Source organism: Capra hircus, chromosome 16 (assembly GCF_001704415.2).
Source record: "Capra hircus breed San Clemente chromosome 16, ASM170441v1, whole genome shotgun sequence".
NCBI lineage: Eukaryota > Metazoa > Chordata > Mammalia > Artiodactyla > Bovidae > Capra > Capra hircus.
In genome coordinates, this window is record NC_030823.1 from 21,950,630 (window position 1) to 21,968,361 (window position 17,732).

Consider the following 17,732-nt stretch of genomic DNA (forward strand, 5'->3'; position numbering starts at 1 on the left):
ATGCAAGTTTCATTTGAGCAGCCAGTTTCCAGATTCAACAACTTCATTTCTACTTATTCCTGTGGCTAATCACATGCAAATATACTCAGAAGCACAAATAGGCGACAATTTATCAAGTGAACAGGGCTATACAATAGGCATGCTTACTCAGTCTTACCCAAACTAGGTCATGTTTCATCATTGCTTTTAAACCAGTCTTTTTTCACAATCTTTAAATTGCAAGAGTGTGAAGATACATTAAATCTGGGATAATTTAAGTCAGGAGGTGTATTTTGTCCTCTTGGGGAAAAAAATGGATATGATTTGGCAAAGGAGTAAATGAGTCATGAACAACAAAACAAGTTTTTTTAACGCCTGAATTTGTCATTAGCCCTAAGATGAGCTGTTTGTCAGGGACCAATAACAAAAAATCAGGTTTAAAATGAGTGGAAAATTAAGCACGTTAACTCCAAGAGTCAATCATGCTGATGTGCCCGTTTCATCAAATTGAGGATAGTCAAAAGTTGAAGAGATCATCACAGAATAGTGAAAGCCTTTTATTCACTGTTATATGGTCTGAACTGTATAATCAGATTGGTAAACGCTTTATTTCTCCCAAGTTGTATTTTTCTTTAAATATCCAAATTCCTATGTAAAGATGACTATATTTTTATAGTTTGGTCTCATCTTTAAAAATTATTTTTTTAAAGAGTAAATTCTGCAGAGTGATTATAAAAGGATTGTTGGACCCTGGAAGGTCTTTCATCCGCCATATCCCTCAAGAACCCTTAGGTTAAGTCAAAGACTCAGAACTAGGGGCTATTCTGCTTCCTGGGGGACCTATGACAATGTCTGGGAACACTGCTGGTTGTCACAACTCGGGGTGGGGGGATGGGGGGAGTTACTGACATCTAGTGGGTAGAGGTCAAGGGATGCTGCTAAAAATCCTACAAGGCACCAGACAGCCCCACAAAACACAGAGTTATCCAGTTCAGAAGGTCAAGACTGGCACAGCTTAATAGGGACTTCCCTGGGAGGTCCAGTGGTTAAGACTCTGCATTCCCAATGCATGGAGCACGGTTGGATCCCTGGTCTGAAAACTAAGATCCAGCATTAAAAAAAAAAAACTCTTACTACCTCAAAAGGCAGCTGCCTTATTATAATCCAAATCTACCTCAGTGATCTCTTTGACATTCAAAGTACCCCTTCCAACTGAACTTTTCAGTTCCTGACTTACCTCCACTAGAGACTGGCCACTCAGTGGCCAAAAAGAGAAGAAAAAAAGAAACACAAAAAGTACCTATATATGGAGAACATTCTAAATTCTTCCTCAACGTCTCCTTATTTTATTGAACAAAAAATTAAAGGAATAATATTTTTTTCCTGTCAACAATGGAGCCTGATAGCCCAATGACGATTCATAGTGGCCAAATACAAGAATAAAATCAACCTCTATTTTCAAAAACAGAGTTGAAATTTGGGAAATAAAAGCAGACATGGTATTTCCTATAACTGGTGCTAAAATAATGTGGAAAGGACTCTTTCCATAGAAATAGGAGGCAATGGTTAAGTGTTGCCTCGTGTCCCCAGGTTAGTGGGCCTGATGGCTGGTTCTAATCTGACACCCAAAGGATTCCTTAGATGCTTAAAAAGTTATTTTCAGTTCCTAGGGACAAAGAGGGAATTTTTCTGGAACTAACCTAAACCCACAGCAATGCTAAACTGGGTAGCAGGATTTTTCTAATCTCAGAAAAAAACAGTGTTGTTTAAATCCACTCTTCATCGGGCACCACGGCCAATATGCAAAGGAAAAAAGAAAACTCTTGCATTGCCTTGGGAAAATTTAAATGTAGGCTAAAAGGGAGAGTAAAACCCAGGTAAAAATACCATAGAGCAAGCATCAGATGCCTGAGGTGGCAAATGCTAACACTTAACCCAATACAAAAATATTGCACTTAATTAGCTTGATTGGACATTATTAAACACACCAAGCCAAACTATATTCCATAACTTGGTATGTTCATAAGTGTCCATCAAGATAATTTCCTGAGGTTAGATTTAATTATGTTGGAATTAAGAGCCTTTTCCTTTGCAGACAAATACTTTAGAGATTAATTAAAGAATATTATTTGGATGTAAACGAATATGTATTCCTTTATCCAGCTGCACAAAAAACTATAAAATGATATTTTCCTCTTTTTCATGAAAGCAGAATGATACGGAATCAAATTAGACCTTCAAATCTGGAATTGAAAGACAGATTTCTTCTTTGACTCTAATCAATGCATTTCGACCAAAATTTACACAAGAGAATTTGATCTACGTATTACTGTGGTGAGTTTCACAGATAGAGAATTCCTGGTTTTGTGTGAGGACATGCCATACTTTTAACATTAAAAATAAAAATGTCTTATATTTACTCTCATTTTCGCTATTAAGTCTATACACGCTATAGTATATACTGTGTGCCTGTGTACGGGCTGTGTCACTTCAATCGTGTCCAACTCATTACAACCCTATCAACTGTAGCCTGCCAGGCTACTCTGCATAATGCCATTAAGTATATATGCTTAATAAACTTCCAGGGATAAAAACATATTTAGGCATTTTTATATTTATGTAATTCATGACCAATTTAAACTCAGATAATGAATTTAACAGGAATAAAAAATGTCCTGGTCTACTGACCACAGTTGTTTCTTTATTTCCACTTTAGAATTTAAAAACTAAGACACAGCTTTTTAATGGTGTTTGGGCTGAAAAATGTGGGGGCCTTTTCTGGTCCCAACCCATAACTTCTTAAGAGAACTGTGCAGATTCCAGACCATACAGACTCAATGCTTACAGTCTAAGGGATGATCTTTCTCAGTCAATTTTGCAACTCATCAAAGACTCTAGTTCTCTAGTAAGACACCTCCCATTTGCTTATACCTATTTTGAGACTGTTCTGGTTAAGACGTTGCTGCCTAAACAATTTGTTAAACACGTGACAGATGTTTCTCCAATACTAATATAGGTTCATTTTGGAAGCAAATCAGATTGTAATAAATGTATTTGAAGCTTGGTAATATGGCTCAGAGAAAGAAAGATGTAACCTCCTTAAAACACATTAAAGGCAGCAATTTAATAAATGCTTGTTTCTCCATTGGACATACATTTCTTAATAAAATTATTAGTTGAAAACTATAATAAATATCTTAAAATATACCTAATTAAAGGAAGGTCAGTCTAGCTTATTTGGGGGGCAAGAATGCATACTCAATGTCATATATTCTTCTATCCTGAGAAAGCTCATTTTCTCCTGGTAAATGCTACATAGATCAATGTGATCATATAAAAGAAAACACAAAGGAAATTTGGGTAAATAAGCAAATCATTAACAAGCAATAAATGATATCAGTCCCAGCTGGACTGACTCCAAAAGACAGTATTTAAGTACTGTGTCGTACTTAAAGAAGTAGAGATATTCCCATACTTCCAAGTGAAAAACACAAGCATCTTATATACTTAAACATTTGAAGCAACCTATAGTTGTAGTTTACTTTCTTGGGCTCCAAAATCACTGCAGATGGTGGATGAAACTAAGACACTTGATCCTTGGAAGAAAAGCCATGACACACCTAGACAGCATATTAAAAGACAGAGACATTACTTTGCTGACAAAGGTCTGTCTAGTCAAAGCTATGGTTTTTCCAGTAGTCATGTATGGATGTGAGAGTTGGACCATGAAGAAAGCTGAGTGCCGAAGAACTGATGCTTTTGAACTGTGGTGTTGGAGAAGACTCTTGAGAATCCCTTGGACTGCGAGGAGATCAAACCAGTCAATCCTAAAAGAAATCAGTCCTGAATATTCATTGGAAGGACTGATGTGAGGCTGAAGCTCCAATACTTTGGCCACTTGATGTGAAGAACTGATTCATTGGAAAAGACCCTGATGTTAGGAAAGATTGAAAGCAGGAAGAATAGGGGACGACAGAGGATGAGATGGTTGGATGGCATCACCGACTCGATGGACTTGAGTTTGAGCAGGCTCCGGGAGTTGGTGATAGATAGGGAGGCCTAGCGTGCTGTAGTCCATAGGGTCGCAAAGAGTCAGACACAACTGAGAGACTGAACTAAATTGAACTGAATAGTTGTAGTTCACAGCAGAAAGTCTTTTTTTCACCACTTCCTGAAATGAAAAAATCATCAAAATGCATTTTCTTCCTGCCTTTCCACATCCTCAGTAAACTCAACATCCTCTAATGTTCTGAGAATATTTTCTACCTTACCAGGTATTCATCTTACATTCATTAAAAAATGAGTCAAAGAAAAAAAAAACTTCTGCCATGATAGGATTACCTAACTTTTCTCTTTTATGGTCACCCAGTGGAATGGAAAAGAATATAGCTGTTATGGTTCTTGAGTTTTTTTGACGTACTTGGCTATGAGCTCACCTGAGAGTCAGCTAGAAGTTCTAGTCAATTTAAAACAAAAAGCTACTTTGAATCCTGCGTCCACAATCGCTGAGTCCCAGCTTTCAATGTCCCTGATGTGTGCACTAGTGCGTTTGCTTCAGAAAATAAATGTTCAACCAAAACTGTTGAAGAGCAGCATGAAACACCCAGGATAATGTAAAGAAGTTCTCAGTCACAGAACAATTAACAGACCAGTTCAACTATCATCCCAAACCACCAGCCACTTATAGAACACAGAGCGTGCTCACTTTGAGTCTGGTCAGTGCCTACAGCCCACAAAGTTCTTCCCACAAGCCAAGCGAGTGGTTCCAAAGTGCCTCATCTATATAGTCTTACTGATGTGGGCACCAGATTAAAAATGTGTGCTGTTGACATAACGTGAGTCCTCCTGAGGCTTGCCAAGAGCTTGTCCGTGGTCACTCAGACAACCTTCCAAAGATACTTCAATAGCCACTTCGGTGGTTTGTCGTCTACCGAGGCCATCACTCTGGGACATGTCCAGAGGGGGACAGCCATTGTGCTCCGCACAGCCATTGACGTGGGCCAGTGGCAGGGCGCCAGGGGGACAGCACAGCTGCTTGGCACAGCTCTTGGCGATGCAAGGCGAGCTGCAAAGCAACTGCAAGTCCTTCTGCCCCAGGGGCCCCTTCAGGTCTGCCTTCTCAAACTGGATGGTCACATTGTGAATTCCGGCGTTGTGGAAGATTTCTCGAACTTTCCTGTTGGCATCCTGATCTCCCCCATCCTGCTGATGCTTGATGTGCAGAGTGGCAATGATCTTCCCACTTATAAGCTCCCAGATGTGGACTTCATGGACACTGCTAATTCCGGGCACAGCAGAGAGCTTACTCACTAGAATAAGGAAGAGAAAACAATAGCCAAGGTGAGGGCTGTAAATGGAACATGGAACCACCGTGGGACAGGTAGGGTCCCTTTATGCCTTCTCACCAGAATGATGTCGTTATTAAGAATAAAGAAAGGAAAACAGCTGTACCTATATGAGCACATTTTCCCATAATCTTCTTCTTCCTCTCTGAGTTCCTCTAACATACAGGGTAAGCCCATAAAAGGCAACTGAAGAAAATAAGATTCACAACAACCCTCCCAAAATACGCAGGTTGTTGAGTGTACAAGGCATTAAGTGTTCTGATGGACTGGCATGGGAATGTGAAATAGGATGTCTTTTTTAAAGGGGATTTGGCAATATAGAGCAAAAACTTTTAGCAGCAATTCTAATACTAGGAATTTAACTGAAAGGAAACAACCAAATATTTACATATGAGAATGGTTTGGGCAATACTTTTAGTGTAATGAAAAAAATGGAATCGGCAAGGAAATAGTTGGTCAATTATATGACAGACGGTGACATAGCTGCATATTTAAGGCTATGAGGAAAGGTATATAAGGTATTTTTAAATGTAAAAGCCAATAGCTGGACTGTATATGTGGCATGATCTTTTCCCCTTTTTTTAGTGAAACGGTGTATATACACATACAAAAATTTTCAGGCAGATAAAGTCTTGTTTCAGTGAATGACTGACACAAAAATATTGAGTGTTAATTTCCGGGTGGTAGGATTATGAGAGATTTCTATTTCCTTATTTAGGCTCTTCTATAGTGTTGATACTTTCTAGCATTTAGAAACATGGTATTGAACAGTGAATCCAAGCAGCCTAGAGACAGCTGGTCTGAATTCAAGTTTAGTCATTTACTACCTGCAGGAGCTGCATGACCTTACTCAGTCCCTCTGCGCCTCAGTTTCCTTACCTGGAAATTAAGATAATCACAGTACCTCATAGGATTATTTTAAGATTAAAATGAGTTAGTATAAGCAAAGCATCTGGACAATATTACCTAGCATGTAATCAGTGCCATTCAAGTGTTGCTATTTTTATTACAGTCTAATTTTAATATTAATATCTGCTTTATATATATACACATATATACGTGTATGTGTGTGAAAGTCACTCAGTCATGTCCAACTCTTTGCGACCCCATAGACTACACGGTGCATGGAATTCTGCAGGCCAGAATACTGGAGTGGGTAGCCTTTCCCTTCTCCAGGGATATACACATATACATATATATATAACTCTGTTAAAAGGCAATAAAAGAATATATATCACAAATTGCCATTGAGTTGGCCAGAAGTTTGTTCAGGTTTTTCTAAGATGTTATGGAAGAACCCCAGGGAACTTTTTGGTCAACCCAATACATGTTTAATTTGCTTTCTCCATGAGGAAACAAGCCCCTGGAAAGAGCCTCCTTCACCTCAGTCCTCCCCAGCCTGCAACACTGCACGAAGATTAGGCACGCAGAACAGTCACACTGTAAAGCATGCCTCTGGAGGGAAAGCCTAGCCATGGCAACACAGTGTATTAAGATCCATCAAATCTAATTTCAGCTAGTTGTCATGAAATAAGGTCTTCCAGTTTTCAGCCACATAGTGGGCCTGGGCTTTAGTTCATGTTCACTGTCTCACCGATGAAGTGATGATAGAAAAATAGCAAAGATTCATGGGAAAAAAAAAAAAGTGTTTTTCTATAAAAAAACATTCTTTCCATTTAGAAACACTAGAACTAAAGCTGTACATTCAGTTTCTCACCAACATCTGGAAAGCTCCCATTTAGACATTCTAGAAGGTCTCAAAAACCATTCTCAGATGCACATAAGCTGAAGTGAGAGCTTGACCTTCTGTTTGAGCAAAGCAAAGAAACAGATTTCACTACTGAATGAGTGGATTGAAACATGGCCCATTTTCCTGTGTTTTAAGACACACAGTGACTTGCATGCCCACAAAAATCAATTAACTAGAAAGCAGGATCTAGAATATGAAGGAATGACTCATATTTTCAGAATAGGGGGAATAAAAATCAAGTCCTAAGCAGAGCAGAGTGGCCTTATCTGAGTTAGAATAAATCCCTGACATGAAGGTCAATAAATAGCCTAGAAATATTAATAGGGACTGCATAAGAAACACATTCTCAAAAACTCGCGGTAAAGTTAGAGAATGCTGGCCTAAAAAGGACCTCTGGTTCTTGGAGCTGCGAGTCATCTTAGTAGCTGTAGTCATCTACGAAACATAGAAGGATGTTTCAACTGCTTGGTGATTTAAAATGTTTCAAGATACTGCTCTGAAATAATGTGGCGCTTTGGCCTGAAGAACATTCAGTGGGCAGCGGTTTGAGATCAGAATGGCATGACTTACTCAGCTCTTCCATGTTGACGCCTTTGGGGACCATCTGCAGCAGAATGGCGGCAGTCTCCTTGATGAGTGGGAAGGCAGATGATAAAATGATAATGACCATGATGACAGTCAGGCTGGGGTCAATGTAGCACTGCCAGTTACACGGGTCCTCGCGTTTCAGGGGAAGCACATAGAATATGATGGCTGTGATCACCACCACCACTGACCCCAGGGCATCCCCCATCACATGCAAAAGTACCCCTGCAGGGGAGAAAGAAAGACCAGTCAAGCCCAGATCCACGTACGGGAGCCGCGTGACACTCAGTGACTTGGCTTCCCAGCTCTGTGAATACTTGTTGCTACTTTTTTTCTGTTCTGTTAGAACAGCAGGTTGGATTAGAAAGCAAAAACAATGACCATTGCATCACAGAAAAACAAAACCCCAGACCACCATCCCATGACCCAGAGAACCCGGAATAGCCTAGGAAGATTGTGAGCTGCAAACACCTGCGGGAAGACAGACTGGGCTAAAGTGCCACATTCCCTTCCCTAAATGCCTTTGCCTACTTTTCGCTTACCCTGTGGTCACTTAAACTGCATTTGGTTTAAGAGATCCTCCGGAATGTCCCCACTAAAGAACTCTTTGCCTCAATAAAATAACATTTAAATTCTACAGATAATAACAAAAATTGGGGTTGCCTTTACTTAAGGGAACCACTTTGAAAAGCTTTAATTATGATATAGAAAACATGTCATCCCAGCAAAGAAGATCTAAATGTTCAATCATTTGTTGGACATAGACTAAATAAACTGTGCTTAGTCATTTAGTCAGTCCTATCTGACTCTTTGCGATCCCATGGACTATAGCCTGCCAGGCACCTCTGTCCATGGGGATTCTCCAGGCAAGAATACCAGAGTAGGTTGCCATACTCTCCTCCAGAGGATCTTCCCAACCCAGGGATTGAGCCCAGGTCTCCCATATTGCAGGTGGATTCTTTACTGTCTGAGCCACCAGGGAAGCCCAGACTAAATTGGGATTTAGTGAATTAGGTGAAGATTTGTCAGAAGGATTATACAGTATAAACATAATGTTTTGGGGGTTTTGTTTTGTTTTGTTTTTTACTTTGTGTACATTAGAATCTCTCTCTTCAAAGTATGGTTGGCAGCTTCAGCATCACCTAGAAGCTCGTGAGACATACAGAATCTCAGGTCCCACTTCCAATCTTTTGAGTCCAATTCTGCATTTTAATAAGATCCCCAGGTGATTCAAATGATGATAAAAATTTTCAAAGCACTTCTCTAAAAGAAAGCATACAAACTAAGAAAGATCTGCTCTGTCTCTCCAGGTATCCCAGATTCACTCAATAGAATTAATAATGATCTAAAATACTAACAAACTCACTCATAGCTGCGACTGAATCATTCCACTTAGAAGAGGCTAACTTCTTCTTGGCAGCTTCTGAGTAGCATCATGGTGTCAAATGGCATTTTGAAAACATACCAAATGTAAATTGTGGCATCTTCCCGCCACCAAAGAAGCACAAGAATAAAAAGGAATCCCCACATCTCCTTCAGGCTGTTTACTAATGGCAATAGGATCCTGATTCAATAAATACATTAAAAAGTCCGATTTTTAAATTCTGTGCCCACTCTGTCCACCCCACCCCCACAGGAGTGTCTTACTTCCCAGTCCTTGTCCTCAGCCACCAAGAAAAACTCAAAATGTTCCCAAGAGCTGGTCTCAAGAAGAAACCGAAGATCAAAGCTTTAACCTTCCCCAGGGCAATACAAAACACTACCATAAAAATATGAAGACCAATTATTGCCTTTATGCACTCAACATCATTTTACTGCCTGAGAGTGTCATTCGCTTTTTCACTCTTCATTTAGACCATAAGTAACATAAGGGTGAGGGTTGTACCCTACATTTCCTTTGTTTATGTTTTAGCACTGGAGGTATACCATCTAGACACTTAAAAAGTATTTTCTGGTTGATTAGTCAGAACTCTCACAATACAAAGTAACTTCTGCCTCTCAGTAAGAATAACTGTAATGACAGCCAAGATATACGCACCAGACATTGTTGTATGTTGCATGTATTGAAATTTATACATTAAGTGCTTTTGAGGACTCTCTGAAGTCGTTAGTCTCTCCGTTTTACAAATGAGGAAACTGAAGCACAGAGTAGCTAAGTGACTTATCCAAGATCACACAGCTAAAACGTGTTTGAATGGGGATATAAATCTGCATAGTCTGACTAGAGAACCATTACATATCCTGCCCCATCTAAGTCCCAAATTCAAGTTTCAGGTTCTTCTGAGAAGTCCCACTACTGGCTCCTAAGAAAAAAATGTTCAAACTTATTTTTCACATAATCCACAGTAAGAACCCTATTTTGCATCCTAGCCCAGGCATAAATGTACAGTGAAACAAATATTTCTGGAAAAAACAAAAACCTGTCCTTACACAGGATTCATTACTATTTTTCTATTTCGTTCAATTCTAGTTCATTTTCTAAATAAATGATGATCATACTCTACTCAATTGATTTTATTACCCAAACTATCATGACCCTCTGAAAAACTGCTTACAGCATCACGTCACTAAATTCCTGAGACTGGCCACTGCGGTGTGTTTTCTGGCCTCCCACGGAAAAATGGTCTTTATCTTCTGGGGAACACAGTCCACTGGCAGGATTCTGAGATAAGTAGGTCAGTAACTTCTAGAGGGAAGACTATTCCCTATGATAGGAAATCTCAGGAAAGGCTTCTCAAGAGATGGGCAAGCCTCCAAAGAGGAGGCAGACTTCAAAAGGCAATGATGTCCCAGGCAGGGAAACTCAGCCGGAATGTGTTCCAAGCACAGAACTGGAACGAGGCTGCAGACAAAGACTTGTGAGGCAACGTGAGAGACAGACCTGATGGTCTCTCTCTATGACTCACGGACCTTGTGAACATCAACCTCTTACAGCAGCAAGATTCTCACTGGTGAACTGGGGAGGGTAATAACATCAGCCTCACTTCCCAAAGCAGCTAGCTCTGAAGAGGCTGTGAAACAACATCTGGAAACCCACTGAGAAGTAATCACACTGAACTGATGGGGAGGCCACTTGTTAAGGGAATCCTCCACGCTGTTCTGACCAGCATGTATTTCTCACAATAGCACAGTGATGTCCACACTGCTATCATCTCCCTTACATAGATAAGGAAACTGAAACTCAAAGAAGATACTTTGCTTGCCCAAGGTCACCCAGCTAGTGAAAGGCAGAGACAGAACTCAAACCAGACCTCCCTGCCTAAGCACTTTCCTCTCCCGCTCTACAAGTGACCTGGGCCCTGAAACCTGGGACCCTTTGTTGCAGTGCTTGCAGCTGGACAAAGGCCTCCTCCAGCAACAGAATACAAAGAAACGATAAAAGACTGAAAATAGCTGGGTGTATGAGCAGCTGGGGCATATTATGAACAGTAAGGATTCCTGGTGGCTCAGACGGTAAAGCGGGTTCGATCCCCGGGTCGGGAAGATCCCCTGGAGAAGGAAATGGCAACCCACTCCAGTACTGTTGCCTAGAAAATTCCATGGATGGAGGAGCCTGGTGGGCTACAGTCCATGGGGTTGCAAAGAGTCGGACACAACTGAGCAACATCACTCATTCAAGATACAAAAAGACCAAAATGCCCAACTTCCACTTCTGAAGAGCCTGGAGCAAAAGCAGGGGACTGAGGATGCTCTCCACGCACACATCACTACCAAAGGGGTGGGCAAACCACCTAAGCAAGCCAACTCTCCAACCCAATCCCTGGCCTGGCCCCCACCTTCACCCCATATAGGGAAACAGCTGAACTGTTACTTGTTCTCACTCACCCCCACCCCCCAAAATGCAGGAGAGGTGGGTTCGATTCCTGGGTCCAGAAGATCCCCTGGAGGAGGAAATGGCAACCCACTCCAGTATTGTTGCCCAGAAAATTCCATGGACAGAGGGGCCTAGCAGACTATAGCTGTGGGGTCGCAAGAGTCGGACATGACTGAGCAGGTAAACAACAGCAGATTATCCGAGTGCCTGCAGTTTGCTGAGCACCCTTCACTTTCTTGTCTGGCCTCTAATCAATTTTTATTGATTAAGGAGGCCAAGAACCCCAGTCGGTAACAGCGGGGAAGTAGGGGAGACTGTTAAAGGGTAAGGGTGAGGCAGTAAATGAGTGAACAGAAGGCCAGAAACGTCTAGAAAGGAGCATCGGCACGAGAACAGCAAGTCCTTGAATGTCTGCAGTGTTGGGGCCTCATTCCTGATGCAATAAAGGTTTCAGGGCAGATTCTGCTGAGACCTCATCTGTGATTCGGAAAGATAGATCAGGCAGTAAGCACTGTCTGAGAGGCAAAGATTGCCACCTGGTAGACGACCCAGTCACCTGATTAGTCACGGTGCTCACAGGTAGTTTTGCAAAACCAGGACCCTTAGCCCTCACTTGCTGTCTTTAGAGAATAACAAAACTGAAACACTGGCATATAGCCTGGAAACTTGATATAAGTTAATGTGTGTCCCAGCATGTATCAGTGGTACTGAATTTATTGAATAACTGGAAACATAGTACCTTAGCACTGGGCATTAGCAAGTGGCTGAGGAAAGATGGGAGATCTTTCTTAATGGGGAAAAAAAAAAAAAAACCTCAAGAATTAAAAAGAAACACTTCCTCAAGAGGGAGGGGATATATGTATACGTAACAGCTGTTTCACGTTGTACAGCAGAAGTCAACACAACATTGTAAAGCAATTATACTCCAATTAAAAAGAAAATAAATACTTCATCCCAGGAGATTTCTTTTCAAAAGAGGTCAAGATTGTTATTCATCCATTTATATTTATACTGAAATAAAAAGGGTTAATTGTCTTTCTGATGCCCTGTTGCAGTTTTTCTTAATAGATCATGTTTGAGTCTAATAAATAAAATCAACCAGAACAAAGGGCACTTGTTTCTCTGATGAGAAGTTTAAAGAAATGTGCTTTTGTGTTGCTTTGCAGCAGAAGATGGGGTATGTTTTTTAGAAGGCATTTTTTATTCCATTGAAATAAGAAAATCAAGAAATGGCTTTTGCCATAGTATTCTTAGAAATGAAAACCAGAAAGTTACCTAAATGTCCATTAACCAAGAATGGATACCTACAGGGTGGAATACTCACACAACGGAACATTGTAATGAAAATGAATGCTCTAGGACAACATTCAACAATATGGATGAATCTCCTCAATGTAATGTTGAGTAGAAGAAGCTGGGCAAAAATTGTACCGACTGTAAGATTCCATTCATATAAAGTACAAATGCAAGTACAATGAATCCATGCTGTTACAAGTCAGAATAGTGGTGACCTGGGAGGGTGCCTAGTGACTAGACAGGAGCATGCGGGGCGGGGAGGGGGGGTGGTGCCCTGGGGTGATGGTATCTTCTGTTTCTTGATCTGGGTATTGTACATGGAAGTGTTCAGTTCACTAAAATCCACTGATTGCATATTTATGATATGTGTACTTCTGAGTATGTATATTATACTTGAGTAAAATTTTTACATTAAAAAAAAAGAAATGGTTTTTGTTCACAAGACTTCCCATCAGCTGTTTGTTCCCTTGAGTGTCTGGGAAGGACTGTCTTGCTTTCTAAAGCAGTGACTAAAATGTCAGAAATGTAATCATTCAGTGGACTGTGGACACTGGAGAAGCCAGCCACCCTGGTGGAGTCCAGAGGCAGTGCGAGATGACAGAAAGAGCCAGAAACAGAAGCCCAGGATCCCAGCCCTGCCTCCACTGTTAGCTGGGGTGACTTCGGAAGTCACCAGAATCTCTGGTCCCTTTTGCTCATCTGTAAAGTGAAGGCCCTGGAGTCTAAATTCCCCAAGGCCTTTCCAGCTTTAACACGCTGTGGTCTTTCCCTGAATGAGGACACAGGATTCAAGGTAAGGCCAGCTTGTCCCTCGGCCTGAAATACAACCAGGCTCCTGTTAACCACAGCCAGGCGCTGAGCTCACCTGTCCCTGAAGCAGCTTAGGTTGGAGCCCAGCAATTCCACTCACCACCTGAAGCACAATAGAATCCCACTCTTCAGGTTGTTCTGAATGCTAAGTGACCCCTTCATGAATGGTGCCTAAGAGCAAGTGTGCCCTCCATAAAAATGTTAGCTCCCAGATGGCTCAGACCTCCCAGACGTCTGACCCCTTATACAACAACCCCATGAAATGGGTACTACTGCTATCCTCATTTTAAAGATGACGGTTTGGGAGGCTGAGACGGTTCAAAAGTTGCCTGAAGTCATCTGGTTCTTAAGTGGCAGAGCCCAGACCCAAACCCAGGCAGCTTGAGCCCAATCCCAATCTTTTTGCCTCTGAGTTCTTTACCTCTATGGGAGCTACCGGTGCATTTTGTCAGCCCCTGTGGACCACAGGGCTCAGGTAGGTATGGCAAGGCACTTCACCACTGATGTTTTTCTACCCAGGAGTTCCAATAGCTGTGGAGTGAAAATTAGCAGGATCATCCAATTTTTCCTTACATATGTTTCCCAAACAAGGTCAAAATATCTACTGGGACCTACTCTTCATTCTTTGCTACTTTCCACCTACCTGTTCTCTGTCTCAGAAAAATAAGATGAGGATGAATAACCAACAAGCTCACATACGTGGCATCTTTAAAAAGTTAAAAAACAATCTCACAGATACAGAGAACAGATTGGTGGTTGACAGAGGTGGTGGTAGGGAGCGGGGGGCACAAAATGGGTAGATGGAGTCAAAAGGTACAAGCTTATTATAAGATAAATAAGTCCTAGAGATGCAATGTACGTCATGGTGATTATAATTCATAATAATGTATCCCATATTTGAAAGTTGCTAACAGAGTATATCTTAAAATTTCTCATCAAGAGAAAATAAAAACTTACTATGTATGATGATGAACATTAACCATGCACTGCAATTAATCTGTTAATATTTATACTATGGTGATCACTTCACATATTATACAAAGATCAAATCATTATATTATATATCTGAAACTAATGTTATATGCCAACTATATCTCAATTAAAAAAGAATAAAAACAGAATGTGCTTTGAAAAGGTAAAGTGCTATGATGGTGAACTCCATTTTTAAAATTCACTAAATTATATATATATATATCAAACCTTTAAAAAAGGATAAATTAAAGGATTATGAGTTTTCATCATAGATTCTCTTTCCAAAAAGAGTCACCACCACACTTTTTAGAAATTCCCCTATTGCAGTTAACTTTTTAAAAAACTAATTCATTTAGAAATGTTTAGGAGCTCATGTGTTACTGTTGTTCTTTTCTGCTTTTCTCTCTGGATTCATTCTGGATATCACTTTATAAAACAGATGCGAGATTCTCAGAACTGAAGGTATCTTCTGCATACTTGTTTTCCTTTGTAATATTTACCTCTAAGCCCCACTTCCAGCTTCCTCAAACCAACTAAAGATAAAGGGCTGCATAATCTTTGTTCTTGCTTTCCTGGTAACTCACTATAAGGAAACCGCCTGCAAAACAGGAGACTTGGGTTTGATCCCTGGGTTGGGAAGATCTTCTGGAGAAAGGAATGGCAACCCACTCCAGTGTTCTTGCCTGGAGAATCCTATGGACAGAGGAGCCTGGTGGGCTATAATCCATGGAGTTGCCAAGAGTCAACACAATTGATCAACTAACACTTTTGTTTTCACTCTTTGTTGAAATTATCCGTCAGTTTGGGGACTGACCCTTCTTGAATCTCTCTGAAGAAAAACCTGTGCTCAAGAAGTTGGAGAGGGGAGATGTAGTATACCATGTTAGTGTCCGGTGAGAAAACTTTTGAAATCTCAGTGCTGACCTTCACCCTGGGTCTGTGACCTTGAGCTCATGGTAGGAGAGATGCTAGTGATGTGCCTTCCTTCTCTCTCCCAGAACCCTCACTTTGGACATGGAGGTGGAGATTCAAGTGAACCAACAGACAGACCCATCAGGAGCATATTTCTGGCCAAAATAAGTGAAGCAATGAGGGTCACTGAGCAAGTTCACTTGGGGCATGACCTTGGATAGATCCCACCCACTCTCTTCCAACCTTTATCAAAATGATACTCAATTCAAACAGGCTGCGCTTTATGTTCACAATATCCATGGGTGGGCAAAATGGAGCAGTAGCAAGCCAGAGATCTGGGGGGCCCTGGAGCAGCAGCATGAGCATGGGTCTAAGTAGAGCAAGGATAAATCATTAGCAACTCTGTCTCCCGAGAATCGATGCCACCGTTAGGCAAGAGACTAAGGTCATAGTCTCTACATGTAGCCCGCCAACTTTCTAACACACCTATGAAAAGGCAAACAGAAATGAAGAGTTCAGCGCAGTCCATATGTAACACTTAAAAGGATTTCAACTTAAACCCAAGTCAACCCTACCTCTGATATTCAGGGCTTCGGACTTTTTCTCCTTTTTCATCGTCTCTTCCGGCTCATTCTGGGTGTTCAGGGAATCACCTGCATTCAAAGAAGAAACCTCGTGTTGTGTATAAGTTCTACAAGCAAAAAGAACCAATGGACTCAAAACACAGTTTTGTTATTTTCAGATCCTACTACCTTCCCAGATTCCCGCCTCTCCAAACACGCAGCCCAGGGGAGCAATTTTGGCCTTGAAATTAGCCTTGTGACTGGCCGCTGGACTTCATTCACACTCCCATACGAGTTAAAGATTAAAAAAAAAAAAAAAAAGAGAGAGGCATGGGAACCCACCCTCATCCCCCCCAAACCTTTAACTCGCAAGGGCACTGAAGGATGCGCAAAGGGGAAGGCAGGCAAACAGGGTGCAGATAGCGTACAATGGAGGGGGAGGGGTGCTATCTGTTGCCCAATAATAGCTGATCTCCAAGGAAATCAATACTCCTATATAAGGAGACTCCTATGCAAGAGGGAGGGGGAAAGAGGGGCCCAAGGATCCAGGAGGAAAAAGAGAAATTGTAGGAATATGTTCAGTCAGCGGCAGAGACCGAAAGCCGGCCTGCAGGGGAAATCGATCACTTTTAAGCAGGCAGGTATAAAAGAGGGCGAGGAGGAAGGGACCGCGCGGGAGGAGGGAAGGGCAACGCGGGCCAGAGGATGCAACCGAAAGGCACCTGCTACGTTTGAGAACACGGTGGCCCCCTTCTCATCCTTCCTGTCCACCGAGGCAGCGCGGAGGGTCACGGCCGAGTCGCGGCCGGTAACGGGCAGGGCGCCGGCGTGCCAGCCACACTCGGCGCTTTGAGGATCCCCGAAAGCGCCGCGGGTGCCGACCCCGGCCGCGGGCTGCGGATGCTGCTGCTGCTCCTGTCGGCGGCGGCGGCCGCAGCAGGCGAACCAGGCGGCGCAGTCCTGGAAGATGAGCAGCCCCACCACGTTGACCGCCAGCCCCAGGGCGCCCACGATGAGCACCAGCTCGGGGTCATCAATGCGCTCGGGCCGGGCCAAGCGCAGCACGGCCTCCACGAAGATGGTGAAGCAAAGCGCGGTGAGGAAGACGGCGTTGCTGAGCGCGCCCACCACCTCGGCGCGGGCGTAGCCGTAGGTGGCGCCCAGCCCCCCGCGGGGGCGCCGGGCGATGTAGCCAGCGCTCAGCCCCACGCACAGCGAGATCAGGTCCGAGAGCATGTTGAAGGAGTCGGACAGAAGCGCGATGGAATTGCCCAGGTAGCCCGACACCAGCTCCGCCACGAAGAAGGCGACGGTGAGCACGAGCATGAAGAGCAGGCGGCACGTCTTGCCGGAGTAGCGGCCCATCCCGGCCCGGCCGGGCGCCCCGCGCCGCCGCCGCCACCGCCGCCACAGGTGGGGCGCGACGGCCTGGACTCCGCGGTGCCCCGGTCCCCGCCTCCCGGGCCGCCCTGCCCGCCGGCGCCCGGGGCTTCTTATAAGGCGGAGGCGGAGGCCGGCGGCCCCAGTCCCCGCACGGCCAGAGTCTAAAGGAGGGGCCAGGCGGGACCTTCCGCCGCCGCCCCGGCCCCCGCCCCTCCCGCGCGGCTCGGCCTCACTTGGCACGTGGCCACCGGCCAGTGTCTGTGCTCCTAAGAACGGAAGTGGGCAGAGAGGGGAGCTGCCCGAAAGGGAGGGCGTGCCTGCAT

General features: G+C 43.1%; 1 protein-coding gene across 1 annotated transcript; it reads right to left on the reverse strand.

Moving 5' to 3' along the window:
- SLC30A10 (solute carrier family 30 member 10) lies at positions 4,040–17,457 on the reverse strand. Its single transcript, XM_018060161.1, has 4 exons — positions 16,749–17,457; positions 16,039–16,116; positions 7,645–7,884; positions 4,040–5,288 (listed from the first exon to the last, which is right to left on the reverse strand). Exons 1-4 carry the CDS (start codon positions 17,389–17,391, stop codon positions 4,789–4,791), a joined length of 1,461 nt encoding a protein of 486 aa, XP_017915650.1. The 5' UTR covers positions 17,392–17,457; the 3' UTR covers positions 4,040–4,788.